The following is a 14,656-nucleotide window of genomic DNA, read 5'->3' as shown; positions in this document are numbered from 1 at the left end:
CAATGCATGGTAGTGCATTGCCTTGTGTTATGGCATGTGTGTCAGAGCTGCGTTACCTGCAGGGGTCGGCAAACTTTTCAGTACAAGGGCCGCATTGTACAAATATTTGTAAGCTGAAGAAAAAAAACATGAAAAAAAAATGAAGAATTTAAATGAAAAAATACGTTTTACAGTGCCTTGAATAAGTATTTATACCCCTTGAAATTTTCCACATTTTGTAATGTTACAACAAAAAACGTAAATGTATTTTATTGGGATTTTATGTGAGCAGTGCCGGGACAAGGTCATCCGGTGCCCAGGGCGAAGATGAAAAACTGCACCCCCCCCTGTGAAAAGCTACAGCGCCTACAGACGATGGGATCTATACTAATGCATCAGTGACAGTGCATTAACCCCCTTCCTGCTGCATATTACCAATGCCATTGCTAATTAAGCAAACTCCCTTCAGAGACTGCAGACATGATACAAGAGATCAATGCAGTTTCACCAGTGCCCATCAAATGCAGCCTACCACTGTGCCCATCAATGCCGCCTCACTATGCCCATAATTGCAGCCTCACTGTGCCCATAATCGCAGCCTCTGTGACCATAATCGCAGCCTCTCTCTTTGTGCCCATAATCGCAGCCTCTGTGACCATAATCACAGCCTCTCTGTGCCCATAGTTTCAGCCTCTCTCTTTGTGCCCATAATCGCAGCCTCTCTGTGCCCATAGTTTCAGCCTCTCTCTCTGTGCCCATAATCGCAGCCTCTGTGCCCATAATTGCAGCCTCTCTGTGACCATAATTGCAGCCTCTGTGCCCATAATTGCAGCCTCTGTGCCCATAATTGCAGCCTCTCTGTGACCATAATCGCAGCCTCTGTGACCATAATCGCAGCCTCTCTGTTACCATAATCGCAGCCTCTTTGACCATAATCGCAGCCTCTCTCTCTGTGACCATAATCGCAGCCTCTGTGACCATAATCGCAGCCCCTGTGACCATAATCACAGCCTCTGTGACCATAATCGCAGCCTCTCTCTCTGTGACCATAATCGCAGCCTCTCTGTGCCCATAATTGCTGCCTCTCTGTGCCCATAATTGCAGCCTCTCTGTGATCATAATCGCAGCCTCTGTGACCATAATCGCAGCCTCTGTGCCCATAATTGCAGCCTCTCTGTGACCATAATTGCAGCCTCTGTGACCATAATCGTAGCCTCTCTCTCTGTCACCATAATCGCAGCCTCTCTCTCTGTGACCATAATCGCAGCCTGTGTGACCATAATCGCAGCCTCTCTCTCTGTGACCATATTTTCAGCCTCACTTTGCCTATGAATGCAGACTCACCATAGCCTGCCCTGGATGGATCACACAGCCAACATCTCCTGCAGCGCTGTCACACAAGGTCCCGCCCCCCTAGACTGGCTCGTGTGATAGGTGGAACACTGGTTCAATCTGCTACCACATGAGCCAGTCTAGGGGGGCGGGTCCTTTCTACGGCGCCGCCGAACACACACACAGACCCAGCTGTGTGACACACAGCGCTCCCGGCACTGTGTCAAACAAGAGGAGGAGGTGGGAGGGGAGCGCTGCAGCCACAGATCAAAGCGGTCTGTAGCGTGGCCTCTACTGCGCCCCCCTTCCTCCAGTAAATGGTCCCGCCCAGGGCATCTGCCCCTTCTGCCCACCCCTTGTACCGGCCCTGTATGTGAGAGACCAACGCAAAGTGGCACATAATTGTGAAGTGGAAGGAAAATGATAAATGGTTTTCAACATTCTTTACTAATAAATATGTGAAAAGTGTGGGGTACATTTGTATTCAGCCCCCCTGAGTCAATACTTAGTAGAACCACCTTTCATTGCAGTTACAGCTTCAAATCTTTTTGGGGATGTCTCTACCAGCTTTGCACATCTAGAGAATGAAAGTTTTGCTGATTCTTCTTTGCAAAATAGCTCAAGCTTTGTCAGATTGGATAGAGAGTGTCTGTGAACAGCAATTTTCAAGTCTTGCCAGTTGCCACAGATTCTCAAATGGATTTAGGTGTGGACTTGGGCCATTCTAACACATGAATATGCTTTGATCTAAAGTAAACCATTCCATTGTAGCTCTGGCTGTATGTTTAGGGTCATTGTCTTGCTGGAAGGTGAACCCCGCCCCAGTCTCAAGTCTTTTGCAGACTCTAACAGGTTTTCTTCTAAGATTGTCCTGTATTTGGCTCCATCCATCTTCCCATCTACTCTGACCAGCTTCCCTGTCCCTACTGAAGAAAATTATCCCCACAACATGATGCTGCCTCCAATAAGTTTCACAATAGGGATGGTGTGTTCAGGGTGATGTGCAGTGTTAGTTTTCCGCCACACATAGCGTTTTGCTTTTAGGCCAAAAAGTTCAATTTTGGTCTCATCTGACCAGAGCACCTTCTTCCACATGTTTGCTGTGTCCCCCACATGGCTTCTCGCAAACTGCAAACGGGACTTCTTATGGCTTTCTTTCATCCATGGCTTTCTTCTTGCCACTCTTCCATAAAGGCCAGATCTGTGGAGTGCACAACTAATGCCGCGTACACACGGTCGGACTTTCCGGCATACTTGGTCCGGCGGACCAGAGTGTGCCGGACAATCCGCCCGTGTGTAGGCACCGGCGGACTTTTCCGGCGGACTTTTTCCCAAAAGCCCGCCGGACCTAGATTTGAAGAAAGTTCTAAATCTTTCCGCCGGACTCAGTTTCGGGCGGAAAGTCCGCTCGTGTGTGTGCTGGTCCGACGGAAAGCCCGCTCGTGTGTAGGCTGGTCCGACGGACCAGATACAACACGAGGGCAGGGTATTGCATCTCACGCTCGCTGCAATAGGAAAAACACATTTTCCTATTGCGGCGAGCGCGGGGCATACCAGGCCCTTAGATCTGGTATGGATTATAAAGGGAAGCCCCTACGCCGAAAAAAACGGCGTGGGGTCCCCCCTAAAATCCATACCAGACCCCGATCCGAGCACGCAGCCTGGCCGGTCAGGAAAGGGGGTGGGGACGAGCGAGCGCCCCCCCCCCCCTCCTGAACCGTACCAGGCCGCATGCCCTCAACATGGGGGGTGGGTGCTTTGGGGGAGGGGGGCGCCCTGCGCCCCCCCCCCCCAAAGCACCTTGTCCCCATGTTGATGAGGACAAGGGCCTCTTCCCGACAACCCTGGCCGTTGGTTGTCGGGGTCTGCGGGCGGGGGCTTATCGGAATCTGGGAGCCCCCTTTAATAAGGGGGCCCCCAGATCCCGGCCCCCCACCCTATGTAAATGAGTATGGGGTACATGGTACCCCTACCCATTTACCTAGGAAAAAAGTGTAAGTAATAAAACACACTACACAGGTTTTTAAAATATTTTATTAAACAGCTCCGGGGGGGGATCTTCCTCCGGCTTCGGGGGTCCCTCCGCTTCATCTTCTCCCGGCGTCCGGTTGGTTCTTCTCCCGGTGTTCCAGTTCTTCGGCCGGCTCCTCTGCTGTCTTCAGGTAGCTCTCTTGCCAGCAGAGGTCCGGACTTCTGGGCTTCTGGGCTTCTTCTCTTCTCCAGATGTTGACACGACGCTCTCTCCGGCTGGACTGCTCTCCGAGGGCTGCGTTGTGACTTATATAGGCGGAGACCCCGCCCCCTTTTGATGTCACAGTCCCTGGGCATGCTGGGACTGTGACGTTTTAGGGGGCGTGGTCAACATCACCCAGTGACCACGCCCCCTAAAACGTCACAGTCCCAGCATGCCCAGGGACTGTGACATCAAAAGGGGGCGGGGTCTCCACCTATATAAGTCACAACGCAGCCCTCGGAGAGCAGTCCAGCAGGAGAGAGCGTCGTGTCAACATCTGGGGAAGAGAAGCCCAGAAGCCCAGAAGCCCAGAAGTCCGGACCTCTGCTGGCAAGAGAGCTACTTGAAGACAGCAGAGGAGCCGGCCGAAGAACAGGAACACCGGGAGAAGAGAGCGGAGAAGAACCAACCGGACGCCGGGAGAAGATGAAGCGGAGGGACCCCCGAAGCCGGAAGAAGACCCCCCGAAGCCGGAGGAAGATCCCCCCCCCCCCCCGGAGCTGTTTAATAAAATATTTTAAAAACCTGTGTAGTGTGTTTTATTACTTACACTTTTTTCCTAGGTAAATGGGTAGGGGTACCATGTACCCCATACTCATTTACATAGGGTGGGGGGCCGGGATCTGGGGGCCCCCTTATTAAAGGGGGCTCCCAGATTCCGATAAGCCCCCGCCCGCAGACCCCGACAACCAACGGCCAGGGTTGTCGGGAAGAGGCCCTTGTCCTCATCAACATGGGGACAAGGTGCTTTGGGGGTGGGGGGCGCAGGGCGCCCCCCTCCCCCAAAGCACCCACCCCCATGTTGAGGGCATGCGGCCTGGTACGGTTCAGGAGGGGGGGGGGCGCTCGCTCGTCCCCACCCCCTTTCCTGACCGGCCAGGCTGCGTGCTCGGATCGGGGTCTGGTATGGATTTTAGGGGGACCCCACGCCGTTTTTTCGGCGTAGCGGGGTTCCCCTTTATAATCCATACCAGACTTAAGGGCCTGGTATGCCCCGCGACGGGGCTAGTAAGGTGTCAATCTCGCCGATAAAAGCGGCAAGATTGACATCCTTTTCTAGTCCCGTCGCACCTGAGTCACGTTCAAAATGAACGGACTTGTCCGTGTGTGGGCAAGTCCGTTCATTCTGAAAGTCCGCCGGAACTCCGGCGAAAGTCCGTCGGAAAGACGGGCGGACTTAGCCCGCCGGAAAGTCCCGGCGTGTGTGGGCAAGTCCGTCCGTTTTAAAGTCCGGCGCACCTGGCGGACAAAGTCCGTCGGAAAGTGTGCCGGACCAAGTAGGATAGAAAGTCCGCTCGTGTGTACGCGGCATTATAGTTGTCCTGTGGACAGATTCTTCCACCTGAGCTGTGGATCTCTGCAGCTCCTCCAGAGTTACCATGGGCCTCTTGGCTGCTTCTCTGATTAATGCTCTCCTTGCCTGGCCTGTCAGTTTAGGTGGATGGTAGGTTTGCCATTGTACCATAGTCTTTCCATTTTCGGATGATGGATTAAAGACTGCTCAGTGAGATGTTTAAAGCTTGGGATAAATTTTTGTGCAACCTAACCCTGCTTTAAATGTCTCCACAACTTTATCCCTGATCTGTCTGTGTGAGGGCTTCACAGGACAGCTGTATTTATACTGAGATTACATTACACACAGGTGGACTATTTACTAGTTAGGTGACTTCTGAAGGCAATTGGTTCCACTAGATTTTAGTTCGGGGTATCAGAGTAAAGGAAGCTGAATACAAATGCACACCACACTTTTCAGATATTTATTCGTAAAAAAAGTTAAAACCATTCATCATTTTCCTTTTACTTCACAATTATGTGCCACTTTGTGTTGGTCTATCACATAAAATCCAGATAAAATCCAATTCCGTTTTTGGTTGTAACATGACAAAATATGGAAAATGTCAAGGAGTATGAATACTTTTTCAAGGCACTGTACTTGGAGTGTTTTTTTTTTTGTAATCAGCATGATATGATTTAGAACAAGAGAGAAAGAAGTTCAGTAAAACAAAGCCTATCGGAGCCATCTTTAATCTGACTCCCCATCAAGTCCCCCTTACATCAGAATTCCTGCTTACATCAGATTGCCTGTTACGAGAGTCCCCATCAGGGACCCTCCCCCCCCCCCACACACACACACATCAGGGTCTCCATCAGAGATCCTTCTTAAGCTGGACAGGGTCACTGATAGGGGGGAACCACCGGTCCCCCTGTACAGGACCTTGGCCCCATCAGTTCAACAGGGGGGCTCAGGCAGGTGAGAAGCAGAAGGAAGGGGAAGGCGGCAGAGGCGGCCTTTACTGGAACTGATCCTCTATAATTCCCCTCTGCAGTAGCTTCTCCTCCTCTCCCTCCTGCCGCTTTTAGCTGCTGCAGGGGGGAACTACAGGGGATCAGTTCCAATAGCTGCCCCTTCATTCTGCTGCCAAGGCCTTCCTGTGTGCTCCCCTAGTCCCTGGCTGCTGCGGGGGATCGTTTCATGGGATATTGGAAAGTTTTTTTAATTTGATCATCAGCTGCAGCCAGGGCTGGCCCAAGACATTGTGCTGCCTGGAACCAAGAATGAAATGCTGCCCCCCAACAAAAAAAAAATCACGCCCACCAAAAGGCCCCCACATACATTATTTTATATCATGATAATTAAAACGAAAATTAAATTTATCAGGAAGTCAGATTTGCGTGCAACAGCACCTTGTCTTTATGCAAACTTTTATGACATACCGTTATGTTCAATTCCAAGGGGCGGGCTAGGGTAGTATATAGACAGGCTAGGGCAGTATATAGACAGGCTAGGGCAGTATATAGACAGGCTAGGGTAGTATATAGACAGGCTATGGTAGTATATAGACAGGCTAGGGCAGTATAGGGGAAGGCTAGGGTAGTATATAGACAGGCTAGGCCGTTAGGGTAGCATATAGGCAGGCTAGGGTAGCATATAGGCAGGCTAGGGTAGCATATAGATAGGCTATGGTGGTATATAGACAGGCGAGGGCAGTATAGGGGAAGGCTAGGGTAGTACATGGACAGGCTAGGATAGTAAATACACAGGCTAGGGCAGTATAGTGGCAGGCTAGAGCAGTATAGTGGAGGGCTAAGGTAGTATAGGAGCAGGCGGAGTGGCCCGCGGGGCAGTTGTCGTCATGACACACAAAACTGCTGGAAAAGAAATCTTGGTCGTCATTTTGCTGGGTAAATAGAAGAGAAGGAGAGGTTTGGTTCAATTTGTTGCCCCTCTCAAAGTGCTGCCTGGGTCCAATGGACCCACTAGGACCCATGGTAGGGCTGGCCCTGGCTGCAGCGCTGGTCAGTGTATTATGAAAGAGGTGGAGTCCCCGCTGTCAGAATGCAATAGCACAGTGGGGAGGATCCTTCTATTCACCTTAATTGTGTGGATTGGGGAATCCGTTGGTTTTTTTTAATCAGCCTCCTGCCTGATTGAACAAAAACAATCCATCTATGGCCAGCTTTAAATAAGAGAGCCAGATAAAATCTTGCAGTGGGATGGATCTGGCCCATGGACCATAGTTTGGAGACCCCTGCTTTAGTGCATTGAGGTGCTATTTTAAATGATACATTGGGAGTGCATGACATTTGCAAAGACTGTGCAGAGTCTATTGTGTTCAGTCAGACAGACCTTATCAGTAAGATAAGGAGATCAGTAGGAAGTGGAGCCTGCTGATGTGAAGGCAAGCATAAACGGCTTGAATTTCAGCCATTCAGTCTGCAGGAGAGTGAAAAAGAAATAAATTGATTCCCGTAATGGAGAAAATTATAAGGGGACCACAATGTTCATCATAAGCATTGGGGAAATTTACTGGTCACATTTCAAGATACAGATACTGCTTAGTGGAGGCAGTCGAGCCTTATCTACTGGTGTGTGATTGCTATGACTCATGGCTTGTTACATGTTATTTCATGGTATCTTTTGTAATAATGAATGGTGATATAATAATATTTATCCAGCAAGGGATCAAAGGAAGCCTGTGCTACTGTTTAGAGGAATGTTAGTGAGCCTTCCCTACTGTGCAATGACTAAGGCTGTATACTAATCCATAATTGCCAATTGGATATTGTTGTTCTAACTTCCGTGAGCTGTCAGAAAGATGGTTTCTTATTGGCTGTCATCATGAAAAGATTATATTTCTCGCTTAAAAAAAAACCTGAGAAATCTCATTGATTCACCAACCATCTGCTTGGTGCTGAAACCCATCTTGATCCTTGTCCAAGGCTGGCAATCTCATTCTTTGAATCTTTCACTCTTCTTCATAGAAGGTCATGTAGGATCCGGTCAATACCAATATATGTGTGGGTATATAAGGGTATGTGTGGGTATACAAGAAGGTGGCCTGGTGTGATGAATTCAAGAATGGTTTGAGGAACACAGCAAAGAGTTCAAGGTGTTGACTTGACCTCTAAATTCTCCAGATCTCAAAACAATCTAGCATCTGTGGGATGTACTGGGAAAACATGTCCGATCAATAGAGGCCCCACCTCACAATTTACAGGTCTTAAAGGATCTGCTACTGGTGGCTTGGTGCCAGATACCACAGCGTACCTTCAGAGGTCATGACTCGATGGGTTATGGTGGTTGGTCATAATGTTATGGCTGATCTGTGTATGTGCCAGTTTCATATAAGAATGCATTTAATGATTTTTAAAGACGTTTGAATATTTTTAAAGTTTCCTTTTTAAGTGCCAACTCCAACTGCACAGGCAATGTATGGTGCTTATGAGCAAGTGTGGTGTTTGTCAATCCTCAAAAGAATTCCCATGCACCTCTTTGCTATAGAGGGAGGCTTGACTTTGTTCCAACTCTAAGTGACCAACTCTACCACCTCAGAGCTATGCCTGAACTGCCATTCGACAGCCTAGTGTAGGAACCTCTCTTGGCCAATGAGGCTGTAGCTGTTAAGGATTCAGGTACATCCATTTGTGATGCCAAAGTGTGTTTACCTTGTGGCCCCTGAATTGATCTAAAAGCATCGACTTGCATGTCCAAGGGAGCCCATCCTGCAAGACACAGGGTTTCTATGTGTTCATAAACCTTACCCAACCTAAGCTAAGCATTTAAGTTCACACAAGTAGATGTCAATTAACCTCTGCCCAACATTTGTATAAAAATTCTACCCACTTGTGAATTTCCATCCAATAGAGCAGTGGTCTCCAACTACGGCCTTGGGTCCGGATGTTGCCCTTTGTTTGCCTTTATTTGACCCTGGAGGTAATATTCCTCTATACTACCACTGACACCAACAATGGGGCACTGTTCCTTCCACTGACACCAACAGTGGAGGATAATTCCTTCCACTGACAACAAAAATGGGGCATTATTCCTCCAACTGACACCAACTGTTCCTCCCCCCTAATACCAAGGAATGGGCATTGTTTACTCCCACTGGCCACAGACCGGTCCCCCTAAAGTCTGAAGGACAGTAAACTGGCCCTTTAGAAAGCTTGGAGACCTCTGGAATAGAGCCTTAAAATCTGGAATGCCCCCCAAAATATGGAGCATATTATGCTTTTAGTATGAAGCGGTTGTGTCAGAGATTTTTGGATTCTGTTTGCCTCTCCCAGTCCCCACCTCCGTAATGTAATATATGATGATTGCTGTTTGATGTTAACTAGTAAAGTGCTTGGGGCAAGCTATGCATATCAAAACAGTATCCCTCCCTGTTATTTGTACAATAAATAAGGGAGTAATCCATAAACATGACTGCTGCCCAAAGTCTCTGTTCACCTTCTTTAGTCCATACCTGTTGTACATTCTTTGGTTTACCAGCTAGATACAGCAGCTTCCTTTCCAAGTTTTTGTCAATCGGCATGTTGCTTTTTAGCCCCCCCATTCCCCTTAGATTTTCTTGGCATACCTGGCATGGACCAGTATATGGCCACTGGAATTGCCCCAACCTGATTTTAAAGGACAGTTAGGCAGCCTGTAGAAAATTTATATATATATATATATATATATATATATATATATATATATATATATATATATATATATATATATATATATATATATATATATATTATACATTTATTTTTTATAAAAAAAAATACTTTAAATATTGTGTGCATCTCTACCCTCTGACCTGTACTGCTGGAACTTAAGCTGAACTCCATACACAACATCCTTTATTTAATATATTCCTCAATAGCCACAAATGATATAAATAACTTTGGGAACTAAATGCCTTTACAAACCTAGATATTACTTTGTAAATGTAGCAGTGACATCATCACTGTGCTGTGCAGAGAGCAGAGCGGGAGGGACCCAGCAGTTCCACCTTCTACAGACTGCCTGCAGAAACTACAGGAGAGAGTGGAGACAAGACCAGTTACTCTGCACAAGGAGAGACACCAGCAGTGACCGGTCTTTTTTACAGGAAGCTCATGTACGGTGGAAAGGTTTCACATGGGATTACTGCACAGATCTGGAAGAAATACACAAAGATTCAAGGGAGAATAAACATGACAAATATTTTTAGACAATATATGCTTATCCTGGATTTCAGCTTTAATGCATTCCAGTGTAAAGTGTGGCTAACAACCAGGTCTTGGTCATGTGATCACACCATTGCTACAAGGTGACACACTTTAAGCTCCCAGAGTTTCAGAACTTCAGAATGTTTGTTGCATTTTTTAATAGTTAATGGTGTCAAATCAACACTTGTTTAATCTTGATGGAAAAAGGAGCAGAATGGAACATTGTTCATGAATGCATGAAATTCTGAAATTGTTTTTTGTTTGGGAAATCCTATTCATTCTTATAGGGCGTACACACGGTCGGACTTTGTTCGGACATTCCGACAACAAAATCCTAGGATTTCTTCTGACGGATGTTGGCTCAAACTTGTCTTGCATACACACGGTCACACAAAGTTGTCGGAAAATCCGATCGCTCTAAACGCGGTGACGTAAAACATGTACGTCGGGACTATAAACGGGGCAGTGGCCAATAGCTTTCATCTCTTTATTTATTCTGAGCATGCGTGGCACTTTGTCCGTCGGATTTGTGTACACACGATCGGAATTTCCGACAACGGATTTTGTTGTCGGAAAATTTTATCTCCTGCTGTCCAACTTTGTGTGTCGGAAAATCCGATGGAAAATGTCCCACACACGGTCGGAATTTCCGACAACACGCTCCGATCAGACATTTTCCATCGGAAAATCCGACCGTGTGTACGGGGCATAACACTAAATGCTAAAAGCAGACTCAATTTTGAAGTTCTTTTGAATGACATTCGTCAGCGCCTCCTATGGCATTATTGACTGTTCTGACGAGATTTTTCGTATAAACGTTGGTGTGAAATTCTACCAGTGTATGGCCAGCTTTACTCTAACCCCAACACCTACCCTCTATAAAGTCCTAACACTAACCCTCCTTGTAACCCTCACTCTAACCATCCCTGTAACTACAACACTAACCCTTACTGTAACCTTTAAATCAACCCTCCATAGAAACCCAAACACCAACCTTCCATGAAAACCCAAACACCAACCTTCCATGAAAACCCAAACACCAACCTTCCATGAAAACCCAAACACCAACCCTCCATGAAAACCCAAACACCAACCCTCCATGAAAACCCAAACACCAACCCTCCATGAAAACCCAAACACCAACCCTCCATGAAAACCCAAACACCAAGCCTCCATGAAAATCCAAACACCAAGCCTCCATGAAAATCCAAACACCAAGCCTCCATGAAAATCCAAACACCAAGCCTCCATGAAAATCCAAACACCAAGCCTCCATGAAAATCCAAACACCAAGCCTCCATGAAAATCCAAACACCAAGCCTCCATGAAAATCCAAACACCAAGCCTCCATGAAAATCCAAACACCAAGCCTCCATGAAAATCCAAACACCAAGCCTCCATGAAAATCCAAACACCAAGCCTCCATGAAAACCCAAACACCAAGCCTCCATGAAAACCCAAACACCAAGCCTCCATGAAAACCCAAACATCAAGCCTCCATGAAAACCCAAACACCAAGCCTCCATGAAAACCCAAACACCAAGCCTCCATGAAAACCCAAACACCAAGCCTCCATGAAAACCCAAACACCAAGCCTCCATGAAAACCCAAACACCAAGCCTCCATGAAAACCCAAACACCAAGCCTCCATGAAAACCCAAACACCAAGCCTCCATGAAAACCCAAACACCAAGCCTCCATAAAAACCCAAACACCAAGCCTCCATAAAAACCCAAACACCAAGCCTCCATGAAAACCCAAACACCAAGGAGGTCACATGCCTGATGAAGGGGTCCTGCGTCCTGCTCTGAAACATTGCTGTCTGCTGTAACTGTGATCATTGATTAAAGCTTTGGACCCATTTTGGAGACCTTGGTGTGCTGGTGACATTACTCTCTCTGATTAATTTAACATTGACACCAGTGGCAGATCACATGAATGGAATGCGATTTCAATGCGGTGCGGGAAACGCTTAGGGTTTGCTGAGTTTCCCACAATGCATATATGTGAAACGGGGCTTACACCAATCCTCCAAACAACCCTAATACTAACCCTCCTTGTGAATGTAACCCATTATTTGCAGGCTAACCCTTCCGGCACAAAAGAATACCAGTGCCAGGATACCAGCACCAACATCTGCTGTCTCATGACTCAAAGTTTTACCAAAAGAATATGAGGGATGTGCAATAAAGTTGTCTACATAGTCTAAACTCGCCCTCCAAAACCACAAACCAGACCCAGGCTGTTTTTAGTGTATATAACTCAATATAAAGGAGAATCTGACTGTCTGACATAGACCGTTCTCCTTTTAGATGATTGGAGAGCCAGTGCTCAGTAGAATTATGAAATGGGATGCTTTTAAATGATTTGATATTTAATCCCAGTAACAATAAAATACTGACTATTGTGCTTTTTTTATGTCATGTTTAGAGCGTCCAAACTGGAGAAAGCTGGAGGTGAACTGGCCCCCGAACAAAGACATGACCATCAACGGCCAGCAAGATCAGGTAATGCAGAAAGGGTTGCCAGGTCGCTACAACAGCAAAGTTCACTAACCCGTAGCATCCAGAGTTCATATGTAACTGATCTCACTGCAGTAAGAAAGTGGTTTGGTTGGCGTGTTTTATTGCAGGTGAAACCCGTCTAGGAGCTCATAAAAACCTTTCAATTTCCGCACTTTTAAAATGTGGAAAAACTAACCGAGATAGCTTCTATTTGAAAATGTTTCGAGCAAATACATTGTAAAGATTATCGTCAACACGTATGACCCTCAATAGGGGAAGACAGCGCTCATAACACATGTGCAATATACTTTATAAACTATAAAAGGATTACACAAATAAACAATGTAGCACTTGTGTGTGTATGTATGTGTGTGTGTATATACATATACATGTACAGTACAGTCTAGGTTTTTATCTGCCAAACCTGGGGTAGGTATCCACAAGGATTGCTGGCACTTGTAGTTCTTGTTTCATAAGGACTTATTTGTTCCACATTTGTTGTTTAAGTGGACGTTTTTGCAAGTTTTGTGTGGCACATCCACCATTAGCGTGTTGTGTTTCACATTTTGATTGCATTTAAGGAGACAGCACACCCTTCTTGTATACCAGTAGTATGTAACGCAGGACTCCTTATTATATAACGCAAAAGTGCATTGTCAATAGTATGTAATAAAGTGCAGAGGTTAGGGGTATGTAATGCAGAGTTGAGACTTCAGGAGTAAGTAGAGTGTAGAGACCATTAATGCAGAGTGCAGGGCTCAGCAGTATGTAAATCAAAAGTGCATTGTCAATAGTATGTAATGGACAGTGCAGAGGTCTGTAGTATGTAACGGAGAGTGCAGAGGTCTGTAGTATGTAACGGAGAGTGCAGAGGTCTGTAGTATGTAACGGAGAGTGCAGAGGTCTGTAGTATGTAACGGAGAGTGCAGAGGTCTGTAGTATGTAACGGAGAGTGCAGAGGTCTGTAGTATGTAACGGAGAGTGCAGAGGTCTGTAGTATGTAACGGAGAGTGCAGAGGTCTGTAGTATGTAACGGAGAGTGCAGAGGTCTGTAGTATGTAACGGAGAGTGCAGAGGTCTGTAGTATGTAACGGACAGTGCAGAGGTCTGTAGTATGTAACGGACAGTGCAGAGGTCTGTAGTATGTAACGGACAGTGCAGAGGTCTGTAGTATGTAACGGACAGTGCAGAGGTCTGTAGTATGTAATGGACAGTGCAGAGGTCTGTAGTATGTAATGGACAGTGCAGAGGTCTGTAGTATGTAATAGAGTGCAGGGCTCAGCGGTATGTAAAGCAAGAGTGGATTGTCAGTAGAATATAATGCACAGTGCAGAAGTCCTTGTCATGTAATGGACAGTGCATAGGTCAGTAGTAAATGATAAGTATTATAGTAGTAAAATAAAGGTAGAGAGTGATGGCACTTCATAATAGGCATAGCTGGGACCGCTAACACAAAGACCCTGCCAGAGTGATGTAAACAGTTAATTACCAAATGCTGAACATTTCTATGAGATGGACTAGCCCTTCAAATGATCTTACATGTGTGATGTGAAGGTGTCAGCATTGTTTTAATGCACTTTCTATGTCGGATTTGTGTTTCTCCCATCAGGCTTGGGACAGTCCACGTACACGGAGACAGCGCAGCTCTCTTATCCAGAGCTGGGAGTCTGGTAACCCCAATCCTGCAGATGACAACTAGGGGAGAGGTCCAGATGAGGACTGCTGGTACGGAACTTATGATATTTGGACCTTTCCCTCCCTCTCCCCTCACATTCACTACAAGAACTGCCATCCTGCTATATCTTCCACCCTACAAATGCTCTGACATCAACCTGACAGCGCTCGGACACTGGCCCTTAACTCATACATCACATGATCAGTATCTAATCTGCCAATCAAGCTTTTGTAACCAATTGATTGTATTTGTAATAAATTATGGAAAATTAATTGTGTAGTTTTGGAAAATCTATACAACCAATGTGTGTGTTTATATTATTATACACTGTGATGCAAAGGAAAAGTTACAAACATATCATTTCTATTTGAATAGATACAGGACAATTATAGGATGAATGGGTTCTGTAATAATAGATTAGTGAAATATATATAATATATAATATAATATAAT

General features: G+C 46.2%; 1 protein-coding gene across 2 annotated transcripts in view; it reads left to right on the top strand.

Moving 5' to 3' along the window:
* MISP3 (MISP family member 3) overlaps positions 1–14,475 on the top strand; it is a 53,103-nt gene extending 38,628 nt beyond the window's left edge. For both annotated transcript variants that reach the window (XM_073622751.1, XM_073622750.1), the window contains 2 exons: positions 12,455–12,531; positions 14,138–14,475. In XM_073622751.1, the coding sequence (XP_073478852.1) occupies positions 12,455–12,531; positions 14,138–14,227 (167 nt within the window). In that variant the 3' untranslated portion in view covers positions 14,228–14,475. The remainder of the gene's footprint in view (positions 1–12,454; positions 12,532–14,137) is intronic.
* Positions 14,476–14,656: the final 181 nt, after the last annotated feature.

This window comes from Aquarana catesbeiana, linkage group LG03 (assembly GCF_042186555.1).
Source record: "Aquarana catesbeiana isolate 2022-GZ linkage group LG03, ASM4218655v1, whole genome shotgun sequence".
Classification (NCBI taxonomy): domain Eukaryota; kingdom Metazoa; phylum Chordata; class Amphibia; order Anura; family Ranidae; genus Aquarana; species Aquarana catesbeiana.
The sequence above is the reverse complement of the archived record's forward strand: the minus strand, read 5'-3'. Positions and strand labels throughout refer to the sequence as shown.